Below are 14,583 nucleotides of genomic sequence, written 5' to 3' on the forward strand. Positions count from 1 at the left end.
GCAGTGGTAGACTCAGTATTGCATACAGAATTTGGGTACAGTATGTCTGTCAACAACAAAAGTGAAAAAAGAAAAAACACCCCCACCACCACCAAAACAAAATTGTGCTTTGGATTTCCAAAGAGCACTTCCCTGGATTGTTGTTGTTGTTGTTGTTGTCGAAATTACCAGGAGGAAGAAGAAGTATGCCATGACAGGAAGTGGGAGGAAGAGCTGATCTCTTACAGACAAAAACATGTAACTGTGCTTCAGCGTACATGATTATATTACATTTTTTTTTTCAAAAAAGAGGGAGGGTCACAGGAATCTGTTGATGACTTATCAACTATGGTCCCGTCGAAGCTTGATATAAACGGCAACATTATATTAACGTGTACGAGACATGTGAAATGCCAGTGCTGATCGATCTTTATGTCGTTTTGTGCTGATACATCAGGAAGTCAATGGCAAGATGACTTTCAATGCAGCTAAATACCTTTACGAGTAGGATATTGAAAAAGCTGTTTTATCTCACTGCTACATTACCACACCCCTTGTCCCCTCATGCAACCCACGGTATTCATGTTTTTTTTTATATATATATGATATATATATAAATATAAATAAATATGTGCTTTAGTTATCACATGATGCATCTTTGTGTATGCATTTTTTTTTTGTCTAACCCCAAAAGCTCGCTGATAGATATGATGTGTGTTTCCACACTATGTAATATGCTGAGAAATAAATGCAGGCAAAGCAAACGATGCCAGACCTGTGAGCTGTGAGCTGTGAGCTTAGGCCCAGGAGGCGCAGTGCAGCTGTGTGAGTGTGTAGATGACGGAAGCAGCCGGAAGCATTCATGCTGAGATTTCCCCACAGAGCACGAGAACATTTGAAACATTTGTCTATCTTCAGACGCCAACTCCACAGCCAATCCCACTGATAATATGCCAGTGTTAACGATATTTCAAGACAACTCAATAGAATTCTATACTAAATCTGTGCTGGCCATTTTTTACGAGTCACATATGATTCAATTATGCACCAAATATGATTGAGGGCTAGTGTTTCTTGAAGAGGTTTGGCATCAAATTTAAAAAATATTTGCAGCTGAGGAAATTTGAACTCACAACATACATGTCTTGTTTGAGGCATTTAGAAATTCTGTTCTTTTATGGACAAAACAAAACAACTTTCTAGCAGTTAGAGGAGAGAAAAAGGACTTAGTGTTGCTACGGTTCAATAGGCTGTGCAACTGCATGCAAAAGAAGAAAGGAGATCTAAGAGATTAGAGACAACAGAAAATGTTAAAAACACATGACAAAATACAAAATAACAGTGGCATTTGTGCGTTTGATTGTCAGATCTGTCACTGAAATCACTGTCATTCCTTTCCAAATCATTTTCCGTGTTTAAATTCTAGGGAATTTAGTTGAGTGCAACCCTGGCCACAATTGCATTTTATTCACCACTAGAGGTCGCTAAGATCCTTATACATTAACAGCACTGTAAAGTGTGTTTAGAGAAGGACTGAGGTGTACACAGTGGTGGTGTAAGACATTAGTATAAGATGACTCCTGTGCTGGAGTGTTAAATGGCCAGACTAGAGGCCATATAGCGGTAAGGCATGCAAGAGTACTGTACATTCTGGGTTACTCTTCTGTAATTGTGTGTGTGTGTGTGTGTGTGTGTGTGTGTGTGTGTGAGAGAGAGAGAGACAGAGAGCTTGTAGAGGAGTTTTGAAAGGTCAGAGAGTTGGTGATGACTGTTAATGCTGATGTCCAAATTCTGAATAGAATCATGACATTGTTGCTTGCCATTCTTTTTGGTGACATTCTACTCTGTTCCCTGTTAAAATGAGAAAGAGCTGTCTGTCACACCCCACCTAAACCACACATGTCATTGCCAGCACAAAATCGTGTAATAAGGACAAAAACAAAAAAAAGAGGTTCGAAATTCACAGATTTTTCTCTCTGAAAATACAGCTTGAATTCATATTTCTGGGAAGTGTCACTTTTCTTGTAAGTTCTGCAAGAGCCCAGTGTAAAATTAAGACAAAACAACAACAAACCACAAGAGTTGTTGTCAGTAACTCACAGCAACAGTGAGAATATGTGCAATGTAACACTTTACAAAAAAGTGGCAAACATGTGAAATAAGATTAACCAAATACATGCAGTTTTTGTGATTTTGAAGTAAAACAAAAGAAAATGGCAGTTAGACTCATTTTCACGCCCCAGTTGTGAAATCCAACACCCGGGGGCCTCAATGACACAAATGACTATGAAGTATAGTGACTCCATTCCCTGAACCATAAAAGTTATTTAACAAACTGGCACAACACTAATGGCTGTTGCAAATCTAAGGAAAGTTGACACAAGTTGAACCTTTTTGACCACTCAATCTAATTTCCACCCCAGAATCACAGGCTCAAACAAGGTCCCCAGCTATTTTATTGCTTGCTTTTGCTCATGCGTAATCATAAAATACGGCCTGTTGTTGTTGTTGTTGTTGTTGTTGTTGTTGGGTTTCCATTCCGCGGTGGGCAGACGATTCCCCTTCTGCAGTGCCAACTCACAATCACCCCACGCCACGGATGCCAGGCTGATCAGAGACGACACACGTGGCTGTAACTCCAGGTGGAGGCTAATAGCGGTGGGCAAACGTGGACACTGAATGTCCTACGAGCAGCGAAGCAGAAGAGCCTTGTGCTGCCTGACTGCGAGTGATATAAGTGGGGCAGTGTGCTCTGATAGGGAAACCTCTCCTGAGGTCAGAGGTCAGCTGGGAGCAATGAAGAAAGCCAATAATCTGTTCAACCTTCTGTGCCATGTACACTCGTCGTGGCGATGTTAGGACCAGCGGCGAGTCTACCGTGTGTATGTGTGTGTTTTTATGTATGTATGTATGTGTGTGTGTATGTGTGTGTGTGGGGGTGGCAGGGACTGGGCAGGGATTGGGGGTATTGTGCTATAGCAGGTGGTCCTGAGTCATGTGTGTTCCAGAGGGTGGGAAAGAGGCAGGGTTGGCAGCTTGGATGGGTCTTAAGTCACCGTCTGTGCTCTTAGATCGAAGGGAGCAGATTCTCCTCCTCCTCCTCCTCCTCCTCCTCCTCAGCCTCCTCAGCCTCCAACTCTCCATCCTGCTGTGCCTCTGGGTCCCCAGCTCTGAGCCCTCGGTCGGGGAGGCTGAGATTCACAGGCCCTGGAGAACCAGAGGCTCTAGTCAGCATCGGTCCGGAAGCTCCTTCTCCACTTGGACCCACCTGTCAAGAGTGGCAGAGCAAAGGAGAAGAACATAAAGAGGGATTAGAATTGGAAATCTTGAAATGGAGCAAGACCTTAGTTGATGATGGGTGGGTGACATTGGAGTAAGGTCTTCAACTTACCCAGATGTTTGAAGTGCTCATTCAATTAATTCTTGTGTCTCTGAGAACTGAGAAGAAATAACAGGCAATTGCAAAAAGTACTGCAAATGTTACCATTATTATATAACTCAAAATGTCTTGTGAAAATATGACAAAAATTTCATAATGGGACCATCACTATGTGTGTATTTTGAGTATGGCTTATGAAAAGTGATAGCAAGTATTTGTGGACGATGGAATCCCTGTTTCGGTTTTGCGAAAACTTGTTGACATTTGTGCTCAACGGCCAATCAAATTATACCCCTCCCCTTCCGTGCCTCTGGAGCGCCCATGTTGATTGGCTGAGATTGTTTATGGCACTAAACTAAGTGACACTATGTTTGTTTCCAATTTCAGAGGCAGGACTGTGTGTCATGGACACCAGAGTGTTTTTTGGAGCACAAACACTGAACGAACACCTAGAGGACTGTGAGGACCCTGAGGAGCAATTCAATGAATTTGACAAAAAGTGTTTTAGAATCGCAGACCGCACCTTTAAGGTCTCTGTCTTGATTGACATTATGTAATACAATGCTCAACAAGATCCAGCACATGCCTACATTCTCCATGTGCAAAAGGAATGCAGTGCACATATATATATATATATATATATATATATATACAAATACTGGAGAAGTCCACACACATTGACCACATGAACGTCAAACGGTCAAAAATGACAAGATGGATTTGTCACACTCATAGTACTGCAATGTCGGCTAACACTCTAGGTGCCAAATTAGCTTTCTTAACAGCCAGTACTACAGTTTTTCTCGATTGCTTTCACACATTTAGCGAATCATGGGTCAACTTAATCTAATGCTCACATCTTCTTTGCACAGCAAGAGTCTTCTCTGGCGAATGGGTTAACTATTTCTCATTGCTTTCACACAAATTTCTTTGAGTTTTAACACACTTTTCAAAACAGTTAACACACTTCTCAGAGAAAGACACAAAACCTAACTGAATAACCATGTCAACACATTGCAAACACCTAGTAGCAGCCAACTGAAACTGCTCTCTATATTCTAAATATCGTCAGCACCTGTGTGAACTCTCTGTGCACAACTAATCAAGTAGTTCTCAACCTCTAAAAGAGGTCAAAAGATTGGAGATTGATACCAAGCATGGATCAAGGAGGCCACCACAAACAACCTTAGCAAGGACAAGGATGAGGACAAGGAAGAGGCCGTGGTAGGGTAGAGGGGCCCCTGTCAGGGGACGTGGTACATGTAAGATGCTCTAATGAAATTACAGTAGGGCAACAGTCATTGATCACGTAGTCAATCATTACCTCTCCATGAGACATGCTGGCCAAGGGGTTTAGCCATACCTGAGCCGTCATACTGTGGCATCAATTGTTTGTACGTTCGGCAATGACAATGACACTTTGCTGGCCTTTGCAGTCAATTTACTGTACTGTGTTTCACTGTATTTGCACTCTTGGCAACAACCATTTCTATACTTTTGTAAAGTGTGTTGCCACAATACAATGTAGTACTATAGTTTCACTAAAGTAATTTACAACATATACGGTAGAATTCTGATTACTGTATATTTACAGCCTATTGCACTATTTTTACAGAATCAACACACTGGCCCACACTGGTGGCAGGGGGAGAACGTTCACTGCAGAACAGATTTGACCTTTTTACTGTAAATTGAAACCTGTCATTTTGAAAATAGTCAATACTGTGAGGGTGTTGCACAAAAGTTGAAGTGATGGTTTCAGAGGTTGATATTGATAGCTGTAGTTTAAGTTTTGTTATCCATTGTTAAATAAATGAGAAAACATAAATTTTCAATTGAGCACAATTTGTAGGTTTTGATGGAAATGTTTGGTTTTGATGGGTGTGTGATAAGTTTTGAGAAGGTGGTGTCATTCTGCAAACATCATAAAGTGTTTTGGTCGTTTCAGCTTCTGTTAAGGGCTGTGTGTGAGCTGTTTTGAAAAAGTAAACAGTGAATGGAAAAATGTGCCAAAGCAATCGAGAAAAACTGTAATGTATATCAAATTAGCATGAGGTCAGACTCTCTAAATAAGGAACATGTGCAGTTAATAGCATAATCACACAGGCCACTCAGCAGACCTGTTGGCTGGAGTTGGCTGAGGGTGGGGTGGCGGCGTTTTGCTCTACTAAAGGATAGACGGGGGCGGATCCGGGAAAGTGGGTGGCGCGCCAGTAGAAGTCGAGATATTCGGCTAAGTGCTCACAGGCATCCTCCAGCTGATTCTCGTCCAGAATAACATCAAACATCTCCTGAAATGGACATCAGAAAATAGGGTGCGGTGTGAGTTTACTGGCCTCAAACTGTCACACCTTACCGTACACAGTGCAGAGTGGAGAGCATTAGTGAACTTAAATAAACTTCTGAATTCTGAAGTGTTGTCCATTAAGAGAACTGTGTACTGAAGTACGTGTGATGTGAGCGGAGAGAGGCCAGTACCGGAGGACATTGCACTAGTTTATCTCCAGCCATCATCTGAACGTTGAGGTGTTTGCTCTGCGATTTTCCTCGGGACTTTATGAGTCTCTGCAGGACCTGAGAGGGTGAGTGAGAGCAAAAAACGAGGAGGAGTACATTTGAATGAGTGAATACCAACATCCTGTGAGGATGGTGAGCAAAAAAAAATGGAGGGACATTAATTTGATAAATCCATACATTTTTGCCTGATTTATGACGATTTTGTCCACATTTATGCAGTGACATAAAGTTTGTACCTTTGGTGAGGACACCTTGACGTAGACGAGGATGGGGGCCAGGGAAGTCTTGAGAAGCTGAGCTGGATGGTTTATGGTGTCCGCGTCCAGCACCACCAGCTGCAGGCTCTTAGCCAACTCAAAGATCCGCTCGATCTCACTCTGGACCTCCGCTGCAATAACACACATGCAGATGACACGAGCAAATATCAAACGGTATGTATGTCAAATGAGACAAACATGAATAATATGAACATGAGTCAAGATGTCAAGTCAGAGTCAAGAAGAGCAGAAAACGACAACATAACCAAATTAAATGAAATATTGAGAAACAAAATAGAAATACTGAGAAACGTAATTTTGTAATTATTGTAGAGGTGCAAGCACTTCTTTGAGAACACTATACTTAGTGTGCCCGCCATTGCTACCCTGGACCTATGTCTTATGATGTTCTGTGTTTTCGGCAAAATGTACACATTGTACAAACATAAATATACATAGTATGTGTTGGTGTTGGCTTGTCATGGGAAGTATCTGTATGCATTTCGAGTGTAGGTGATCCAAGCGCTTGACTCACCAATACTGGAGCGAGTGTTGGATCTCTCCATGATGGCTTTCTTGTTGATGACGGACCTCTTGGCTAAAGATAGATCAGCGGTCACCCGCGTGATCGAGATTCTGCCAAAGACATGAATATAAGATCCCAACCACAGGTGCCACCCTGCCACCAGAAGACGTATATATATATATATATATACCTCTGATGAAACATAAAAAAAAAAAAAACAGCGCTCACCTCCCATCAAATCTGTGCTTCAGGAAGTCAAAGAGAGCTTTCTGCATCATGTCTGTGACCTGTGGGTAAGGTAGTGTGAAAGGCCAATTAAACACAACACTCAGTCATTAAGACTAAACCTCATGAGTTGATGTGAACACATTTCACTTATAGTAGAGTAGTATAGTAGAGAAGTATATTATGAATATTACAGAAATATGTCAAGCAGCAGTTACTGTGTGGACATCTAGTGAGTATATTTTTAAAACACTACAATGACACCATGTATGCTACTAGTGAATGAAGATGATACACGCATCATTCTGTCATGAGATAAAGGCAAATAAATTGACCACGTCCATGAAAACGAACTGTAAAGAGTGGATACTGTTAATTAAATATAACGTATATCTGTTTATTGAATATAGAACATTTAAAATCATATATATTTCATGGTGGCATATTTCATGGTGGCATAATAGATTGCTATTATTACTAATTGATATATAGTTACAGTACAGACATCATTATCCATGTCACTGCACTACCCAAATGGACCCTAATGTAACAGAGAAAGGTACATTTTGAAAGATTTTGTCTCTACTAAAACGATATGGGCAGCCAATATTCTCCTCCAAAACCAGGAGTTCCAGAGCAGAAGCATTGCTCCAAAAGGAATGCATTAAACGAGATGAAACCGTGCCATCTCTGCTCACATGCTTTGTGTAAGCCTCAAAAGGGAATAGCACTGCCGCTAGGAGACAGCGGGGCAGAACAGAACAAGAAGCAGGCGGGAGACGGAGACGGGCGGAGGAGAGCCGAGGAACGTTGGCGAGGGAGCACTGAAAGTTTAATGCGCTTTGTATGAGGTGGTGCTGCTGGTGGTGTGGTTTAATTTAGACTGGCGATTGAGAATGGATGACTCCTGAAATAGGGGAGAGAATCACTGCTCCTGTTCCTGCTCCTGCTCCTGTTCCCCTACCTCTCACCACTGCCTGGGAGAGAACAGGCTGACGTACGCCTGTGAAACATCCCCAAAGCGTTTCAGTGGAGCAGAGCATGAATATTTCACACTCACACACTAGCGTGTGCACACACACACACACACACACACACACACACAACACACCCCCACACACAACACATGCACACACACACACAACCCCCCCCCCCCCCCCCCCCCCACACACACACACACACACAAGATCACACACACACAATTACAGCCACACACTCACACTGATGCGCAGGAGGTCTGCACTGCACTTGAACATCCACACACGAACGCATGCATGCACACATGCACACATGTACACACAGACACAAGCAGCTTCGTCGACTCAATATTGGAATGGTGGGTGTGTTACATGGGGCTTACCTCATAGCCTTTCAGGGAGGGGCCCACCAACACCACGGGCCTCATGGATGGAACCACGTCGTACGGCGGGACATGTTCTGTCTGCGGTGAGGAGAACACAAACACACATGATTTCCCCCCCAAAAAACATGAAAGCGATTTCTGACCCATCTTTACAACACACTGAGGTACTGAAATGACAAGTAGTATTTGTATTGTGCAAATGGACGGATCGTAGCTTTATAAATGATTAGCCGACGCTGATATCATGGGTTTGACACAACAATCCACAACACAAAACATACCTGTTTTTGCTTCTGTTTGGCTTTCAAAAACACGAGAACAAACACTTAGGAGATATGCTTACATATGCAAGCTATAATATTTTGTTATACATATTCATCAGAGCTTATTTATAATTAGACTATTTGTGAATTAATCTGCCTTCTACCATTGCAAAGTATCATTAAGAAACAATAGCAGCCCTAGCAGGCACACAGGCTCAACGGGCCTTTTCCCAGCATGCTCACCTGCAGAGGGTGGGGTGGACCTCCAACCTCCAGATGAAGCGTTTCCAGCTTTCCTGCAGGACAATATGCTCTTACTGACTGTTACTGTTGTTGTTACTGTTACTGACTGTTACTGTTACTCTTCTAATCTTACACTATTTGGCATTCAGTCATAGTTGTAGTACACAGTACACAATAAACCAAAGTATGAACTCAGTAATTCCATCATATATCATTCATTTGGAACCCCGACATTGCACATATGTCTTGCACACACACACACACTCACACTCACACTCCCCCCCCCCCACACGATGGCTAACTAACCTCTGGGCTGCTTTCTGTTCCTGTTTGATCCGCATGGCTTCCAGCTTCACTGGGCTGGGGATGAAGGTGATGTCCGCTCCCTCCTTCACCAGCCGTCCGATCCACCAGTCATTGCTGTATTTCTACAGCAGTCAGAGACAGAAGGTGGCCATGGCTTCATTTGCTACCTATGATTCGTGTTCTTATTCATTACAGTAATGTTACTGAGTTCCCCTAAAAGCTGGCATAGAAAAACATAAATTGATCTGGTTCTTACAAAACGTTTCACTGTCAATTTAAATTACCATGGAGAGTTTACGTAAATGCATCCATCCTTACTTACAGCTGACCTTGTGTGACCTCTCTCACCTCCTTGATGTGAAGGAATTCTTTGGTTTCAAAGTTGATGGCCGCACCTTGGACAGGACAGTCTTCGTCCAGGGCCCCGCAGTAGCTGACATTCGTCTTGACGGCAAAGGCTACCGGTTTGGTCTGCGAGGGGGGCACCAAAATCATCACCGTTGGGCGTGTGAGCATTGGTCATCTGTCTCTGTGTCTGAATTCATTAACTGTAAAGGGTGACCATACAGTCCCGCTCTGAATATTAAGCAGGGAGGACTCCATTGAGGACGGCTTGCAAGCAAAACTCACAAGGACAGGGAAAGGAATGTGCTTAATCACCCTAATAGAGCATTTAATAATGGGGGTCCTGTTTTGTGTGTACCAGGCAGAATGCAAGTAAGCATACGATACTGAATTTAGGTCTATAAAAGATATAAGGTTATAAACACTGGAAGGATTTGGCAACTTTCAGCTAATGTAATATGTAAAAGTGTTTTTTGTCATGCTCAGCATATTACCAAAAAAAATGCTTCATTCTCATTCATATGAAAGGAAGGTTGTAAAGATCTGTCACATAATTTGAAGACTGTATTCCAGACCCCCTTCAATAAAGATACACAGTAGCGTGATGCTAAGATGCTGCGGTGCTAAGATGCTACGATGCTACGATGCTGTAGAGTTGGAAGCAGCTCCACACACCTTGGCCCTGTCGAGCTGCAGCTGCGCCTGGCGCTCGGCTTCACGCCGAGACGCCTCCTTGTCCTCCTCCAGGGACAGGTCGGACTCCGAGGGTCTACTCGTGTAGGAATCGGCTGAACCCTGCACAAGAGAGAGAGAGAGAGAGAGAGAGGGAGAGGGAGAAAGAGAGGGAGAGAGAGGGAGGAGAGATGGGCCAAGCACCCTGTCAGCTCACTGATAGAAAGAGGGTACGAGAGCAGTAGGTAGTACCAGCCCTAACACTAATAGGTGCCTGCATCAGCCAAGCTGAGGTCAAAGCATTAGAGACAGCGAGAGAAAGAGAGAGGGAGAGAGAGGGAGAGAGGGAGAGAGAGGGAGAGACTGGGAACTGACTCCAGAATGTCCAAGGTTAATCCCTATGTAAGCATTCTACAAGCATCTCGACCCTCAGCTCTTCAAAACTGCTTACTGTACAGCAAAACGCATACATGTCTCCGGTTACAATTTGACCCCTGGCACTTGAACAGATGGGACTGCACTGAAAGTCACAGAAACCCTGCACTTGGCAGTCATTTAGGATCGCTCCACTCACAGATAATGTGTTCACATGCAGCCCTGTATTAGGAGATAAGGAAATCACACAACTACCTACATTGACATTTCTGATGGATTTTAAAGATGTTGTGATGGTAATATACAGTGGTGTAGCGGTCCGTGGAGAAGTGGGTATACTCTTATACGCAATTTTTTTTAAGCAGCCCAGCATACAGCACAGGATAAACGCCCTGTTTTGAGAAGTGGGTATACGCAATGCTGACTGAAAAATAAGTGGGGGTGTACTCCGCGTATATACCTGCGTATACCCTGGACTACACCACTGGTAATACGAGCATGCTGGCACTTTATCACGGTGTTACTGTATGCCGGAGAGCTAAGACACAAACGTGTCCACACGACTGGGATGGAGCGCTACACACAGGAACGCAATGAAAGCACTCTATTCGGATGTACTGTTGATGGCATCTGTCTGAGAGAACAACAAAGTGCTAACACAAGCACATTTAAACTCTTTTTCTTTCCATCTCTGTCACCCTGTTTCTCCCCATCTCTCTCTCTCTCTCTCTCTCTCTCTCTTGCTCTCTCTCTCTCTCTCTCTCTCTCTCTCTCTCTCTCTCTCTCTCTCTCTCGCTCTGAGACACAGCTCATTTTTCAGTGCCTGTCATGACCCCCCTCCAGGTAAAAGTGAGCAAGGTGTCATTGTGTCCTCATTACTAGTGAGTTCTGGGCAGGCTTAACCGTGAGTCATTGATGGAAAAGTGTGAATTACAGCGCCCCCCCCCCCCCCCCCCCCCCCTGTCGTTCGCAAAGGCAAGTACATGGCTGCCGTCCAGTTTGGAGCCATCACATGCTATGAGTCTCACCTACAGAAGATCTGAAACACACTGACAGCCATGCAGAGGTCTGACAGAAGATCAGCAATCATTCTGTGGGACAAACGAGTCAGCCATCTTTTTTATTACCCCACTTTAGCATGTTATACATCTAATACCAAACAATGCTCTTTTAAAAAACATGTCTATAACCACATGCAGGGATAATGCAGAGGAATCATTAGCAACTCAGAAATGTGCCGCCTTAAAAAAGATCAGAGTATTTCTCTATCTACACACACACACAAGATCATGCACACATGCACACACCCATATATATATATACACACACAGCCCCCGAGTCAAAATGAGACCAGCCCTTGCAACTGCAACTTCGACTGCAACTGCAACTCACCAACAGAATTTCAACACAAAGGAAAAATCCCCAGTCGCCACCTATGGTCCCATCTGGGCACAGACAGAGAACTGGAAGAGGAAGAGGAAGAGGAAGAGGAAGAGGAAGACTTTCTCACATTCTAGACAGATGCACCCACACAGGAGCCCCAAATATAGCACAATAACAACCTCCGCTTCATTCTGTCCCCCCTCCTCTACCTGTCTCCACCCCCTCCATCTCTCCTTCTCTCTATCTCCCTCTCTCTCGCTCGCTCGCTACTTCTCTCGCTCGCTCCCGCCCTCGCTCGCTCCCTCCCTCCTTCCCTCCCTCCCTCCCTCCCTCCCTCTCTCGCTCTCGCTCTCGCTCTCTCTCTCTCTCTTCCTGTCCCAAAAAATTCGTCAGCTCCAGCCAGTGCATTAGTGTGGATATCATTTAAATATCAAAGGCAGCCCTAGGGGCCCTGCAGTCTAAAGATACCACTCCAGGAAGAGACAAAGCATAATTAACAAGACATGGTCTCAGCTAAGTGAACCAGATGAGATTCCCGAGTATGATTAAAACATATCATCTTCTGATAGCCCGGTGAAAATGAATACCTTCACCGTAGGTCAAATATTCCCATAATAGAGATAGAGTTATCACAGGAATGAATAGGAAGTTACAACAGGAGCTTTTAAATGGGGGGATTAAAAAAAAAAAAAAGTGTTTTGTCAGCTTTTGCCTGTTGCTTGGGCTTTTTTTTTTCCTCCTCCTAGCCAATCTGGACCACCACGGTGGCTATAGCTCCTCATGGTGTTAGCGGCGTTTGCTATATCTCTCTGCACACACTTTCATCTGATCAAACACCCCACTGTTTTCTCTGTGCGTTCTTCTCAGATGTGCCTTCCCAAAACATAAAAGGTAGCCCTGATTCTGTCACTTGTGGAGAACAGACGCTCCCCCCTCAGAGTGTGAGTCGCTCGGCAGGAAGAAGAGGTAGTGACAGGGCGAGACGAGAGGAGACGAGATCTCCGATGTTCAGCTCTCTCCTTTTGCTCTTCATTAACCTTCCTCTCTTGCCGAGCAGAGCTCAGCGGTATCTCATCTGGACCCCTTGATTCACTTACACACGCTCACATTCATGCCGGGCGCATTTAAATCTCCCGTAAAATCTCACTTCTGACTGAGACCTGTTGGTATTTATAGACAGATAAATGACTGTTTGCAGTGGTATAACACTGAATTCCTACGCCGTGTAGTGTTCACAAAGAGACTTCAACTATTAATTATTGAGAGCACTTTGAACATGCCCACAAACGCTAACACTGAACTATTCTGGCAGACCACACTCGTTGTAAGCTAGCTACTACACTGCACAACAATGCTTGGAAGACAAGGAGACACATCTGAGAGCTACAGGGTAACAAAGGGCTGCTTGTGTTGTGTTACAGCATCGACTCAGCACTTCCCTGCGTTGCCAGTCACACACCAGCTCACAGGGCTCCGATCAATACCGTAATGTAATACTTTGAGAGAGCATATCCAGTAACTTCTATGGCTTCTAAGTGTGTTTTTATTTCCAAAGCCCCACAACAGCCTCCGCCCATGCTCGGAGTTCTGCAGATGGCACATAAGCCCGTCATGATTCACAGGACACAACGTTATGTGCACACACACACACACACTCTGGCACTATGGCTGTTTCTGTCATTTATACATTATATGAGATTCACAGGACACAACGTTATGTGCACACACACACACACACTCTGGCACTATGGCTGTTTCTGTCATTTATACATTATACGAGAGATCCCCAGTGTATGCAAACGTTTCCGGTAACCTAACATAATGTACCATATACATTTATGTAACAACTGTGCATCTCCACTGGCATTTAATGGTTATTTTAATGTGACTTTGAATGTGTCACTTCACCAGATGGGGAAAAAGAGCAGGTAGGGCTGTTATTGCCTAGTGATGTGCATGTGTTTACTGCAGTGGGTGGCTTGTGTTCTCTCCATCACATCACTGTGCTGAACTGTACTGCCCTGAACTGTTGATCTTGAAGAAACAATGACAGATCACTGCTCGTCAGGGCTGCTGCAGTTACACAATTCAGTCACCAGAGGGGTCTACTCGTATCAAACAACAATATCAACCCCAACACCCCCCCCACACACACACACACACACACACACACACCCTCCTCCAACCCTCCCCCCTCCAGTCAACAATGTGTTAGATAACCCTGCTGATTTTCTAGAGCGCTTCAAAGAGTTTCATGCCCTATTTCTGAGCAGGCCTGCCCACTCCCCAGCGCTCTTGCCAGTTAAAGAAATTCACTTGATGTAAACCGCACCATACACACACCAGAATCAACAATGGGCTTGCTTTCTGCAGAGCGATGCTATGTAGGAGGTGGATTTATGAATGACACCATCTATAGTTTCACATTCACACAATTCTACCCACTTACACTGCCCACTCATCAAAGAGGTTTAGCCATTTACTGACTTCAAATGGCCAGACATCTTTCTAAATAAGCTTCGTGGGGGAGGTAACTCAGGGCAAAGAGGCTTCGTGTGGGGGTAACTCAGGGCAAAGAGGCTTCGTGTGGGGGTAACTCAGGGCAAAGAAGCTTCGTGTGGGGGTAACTCAGGGCAAAGAGGCTTCGTGTGGGGGTAACTCAGGGCAAAGAAGCTTTGTGGCATCTGGCAGCAGGTATGGCTCAGAGGCTTCCATATTCAACACCCCCATTTGTGCCAGGAATGTGTCAT

At 44.2% G+C, this 14,583-nt stretch overlaps 1 protein-coding gene across 1 annotated transcript; it reads right to left on the bottom strand.

Annotated features, from left to right (window-relative positions):
- Positions 1–2,510: 2,510 nt before the first annotated feature.
- Positions 2,511–12,061, bottom strand: cacnb3b (calcium channel, voltage-dependent, beta 3b). The gene is made up of 15 exons (XM_031565466.2): positions 12,043–12,061; positions 11,843–11,955; positions 10,079–10,198; positions 9,407–9,529; positions 9,059–9,180; positions 8,753–8,805; positions 8,528–8,547; positions 8,244–8,324; positions 6,887–6,945; positions 6,668–6,768; positions 6,112–6,263; positions 5,837–5,932; positions 5,479–5,649; positions 3,371–3,417; positions 2,511–3,247 (listed from the first exon to the last, which is right to left on the bottom strand). Exons 1-14 carry the CDS (start codon positions 12,059–12,061, stop codon positions 3,388–3,390), a joined length of 1,260 nt encoding a protein of 419 aa, XP_031421326.1. The 3' UTR covers positions 2,511–3,247; positions 3,371–3,387.
- Between the last annotated feature and the right edge of the window lie 2,522 nt (positions 12,062–14,583).

This window comes from Clupea harengus, chromosome 4, assembly GCF_900700415.2.
Source record: "Clupea harengus chromosome 4, Ch_v2.0.2, whole genome shotgun sequence".
NCBI classification, from domain to species: Eukaryota; Metazoa; Chordata; class Actinopteri; order Clupeiformes; family Clupeidae; genus Clupea; species Clupea harengus.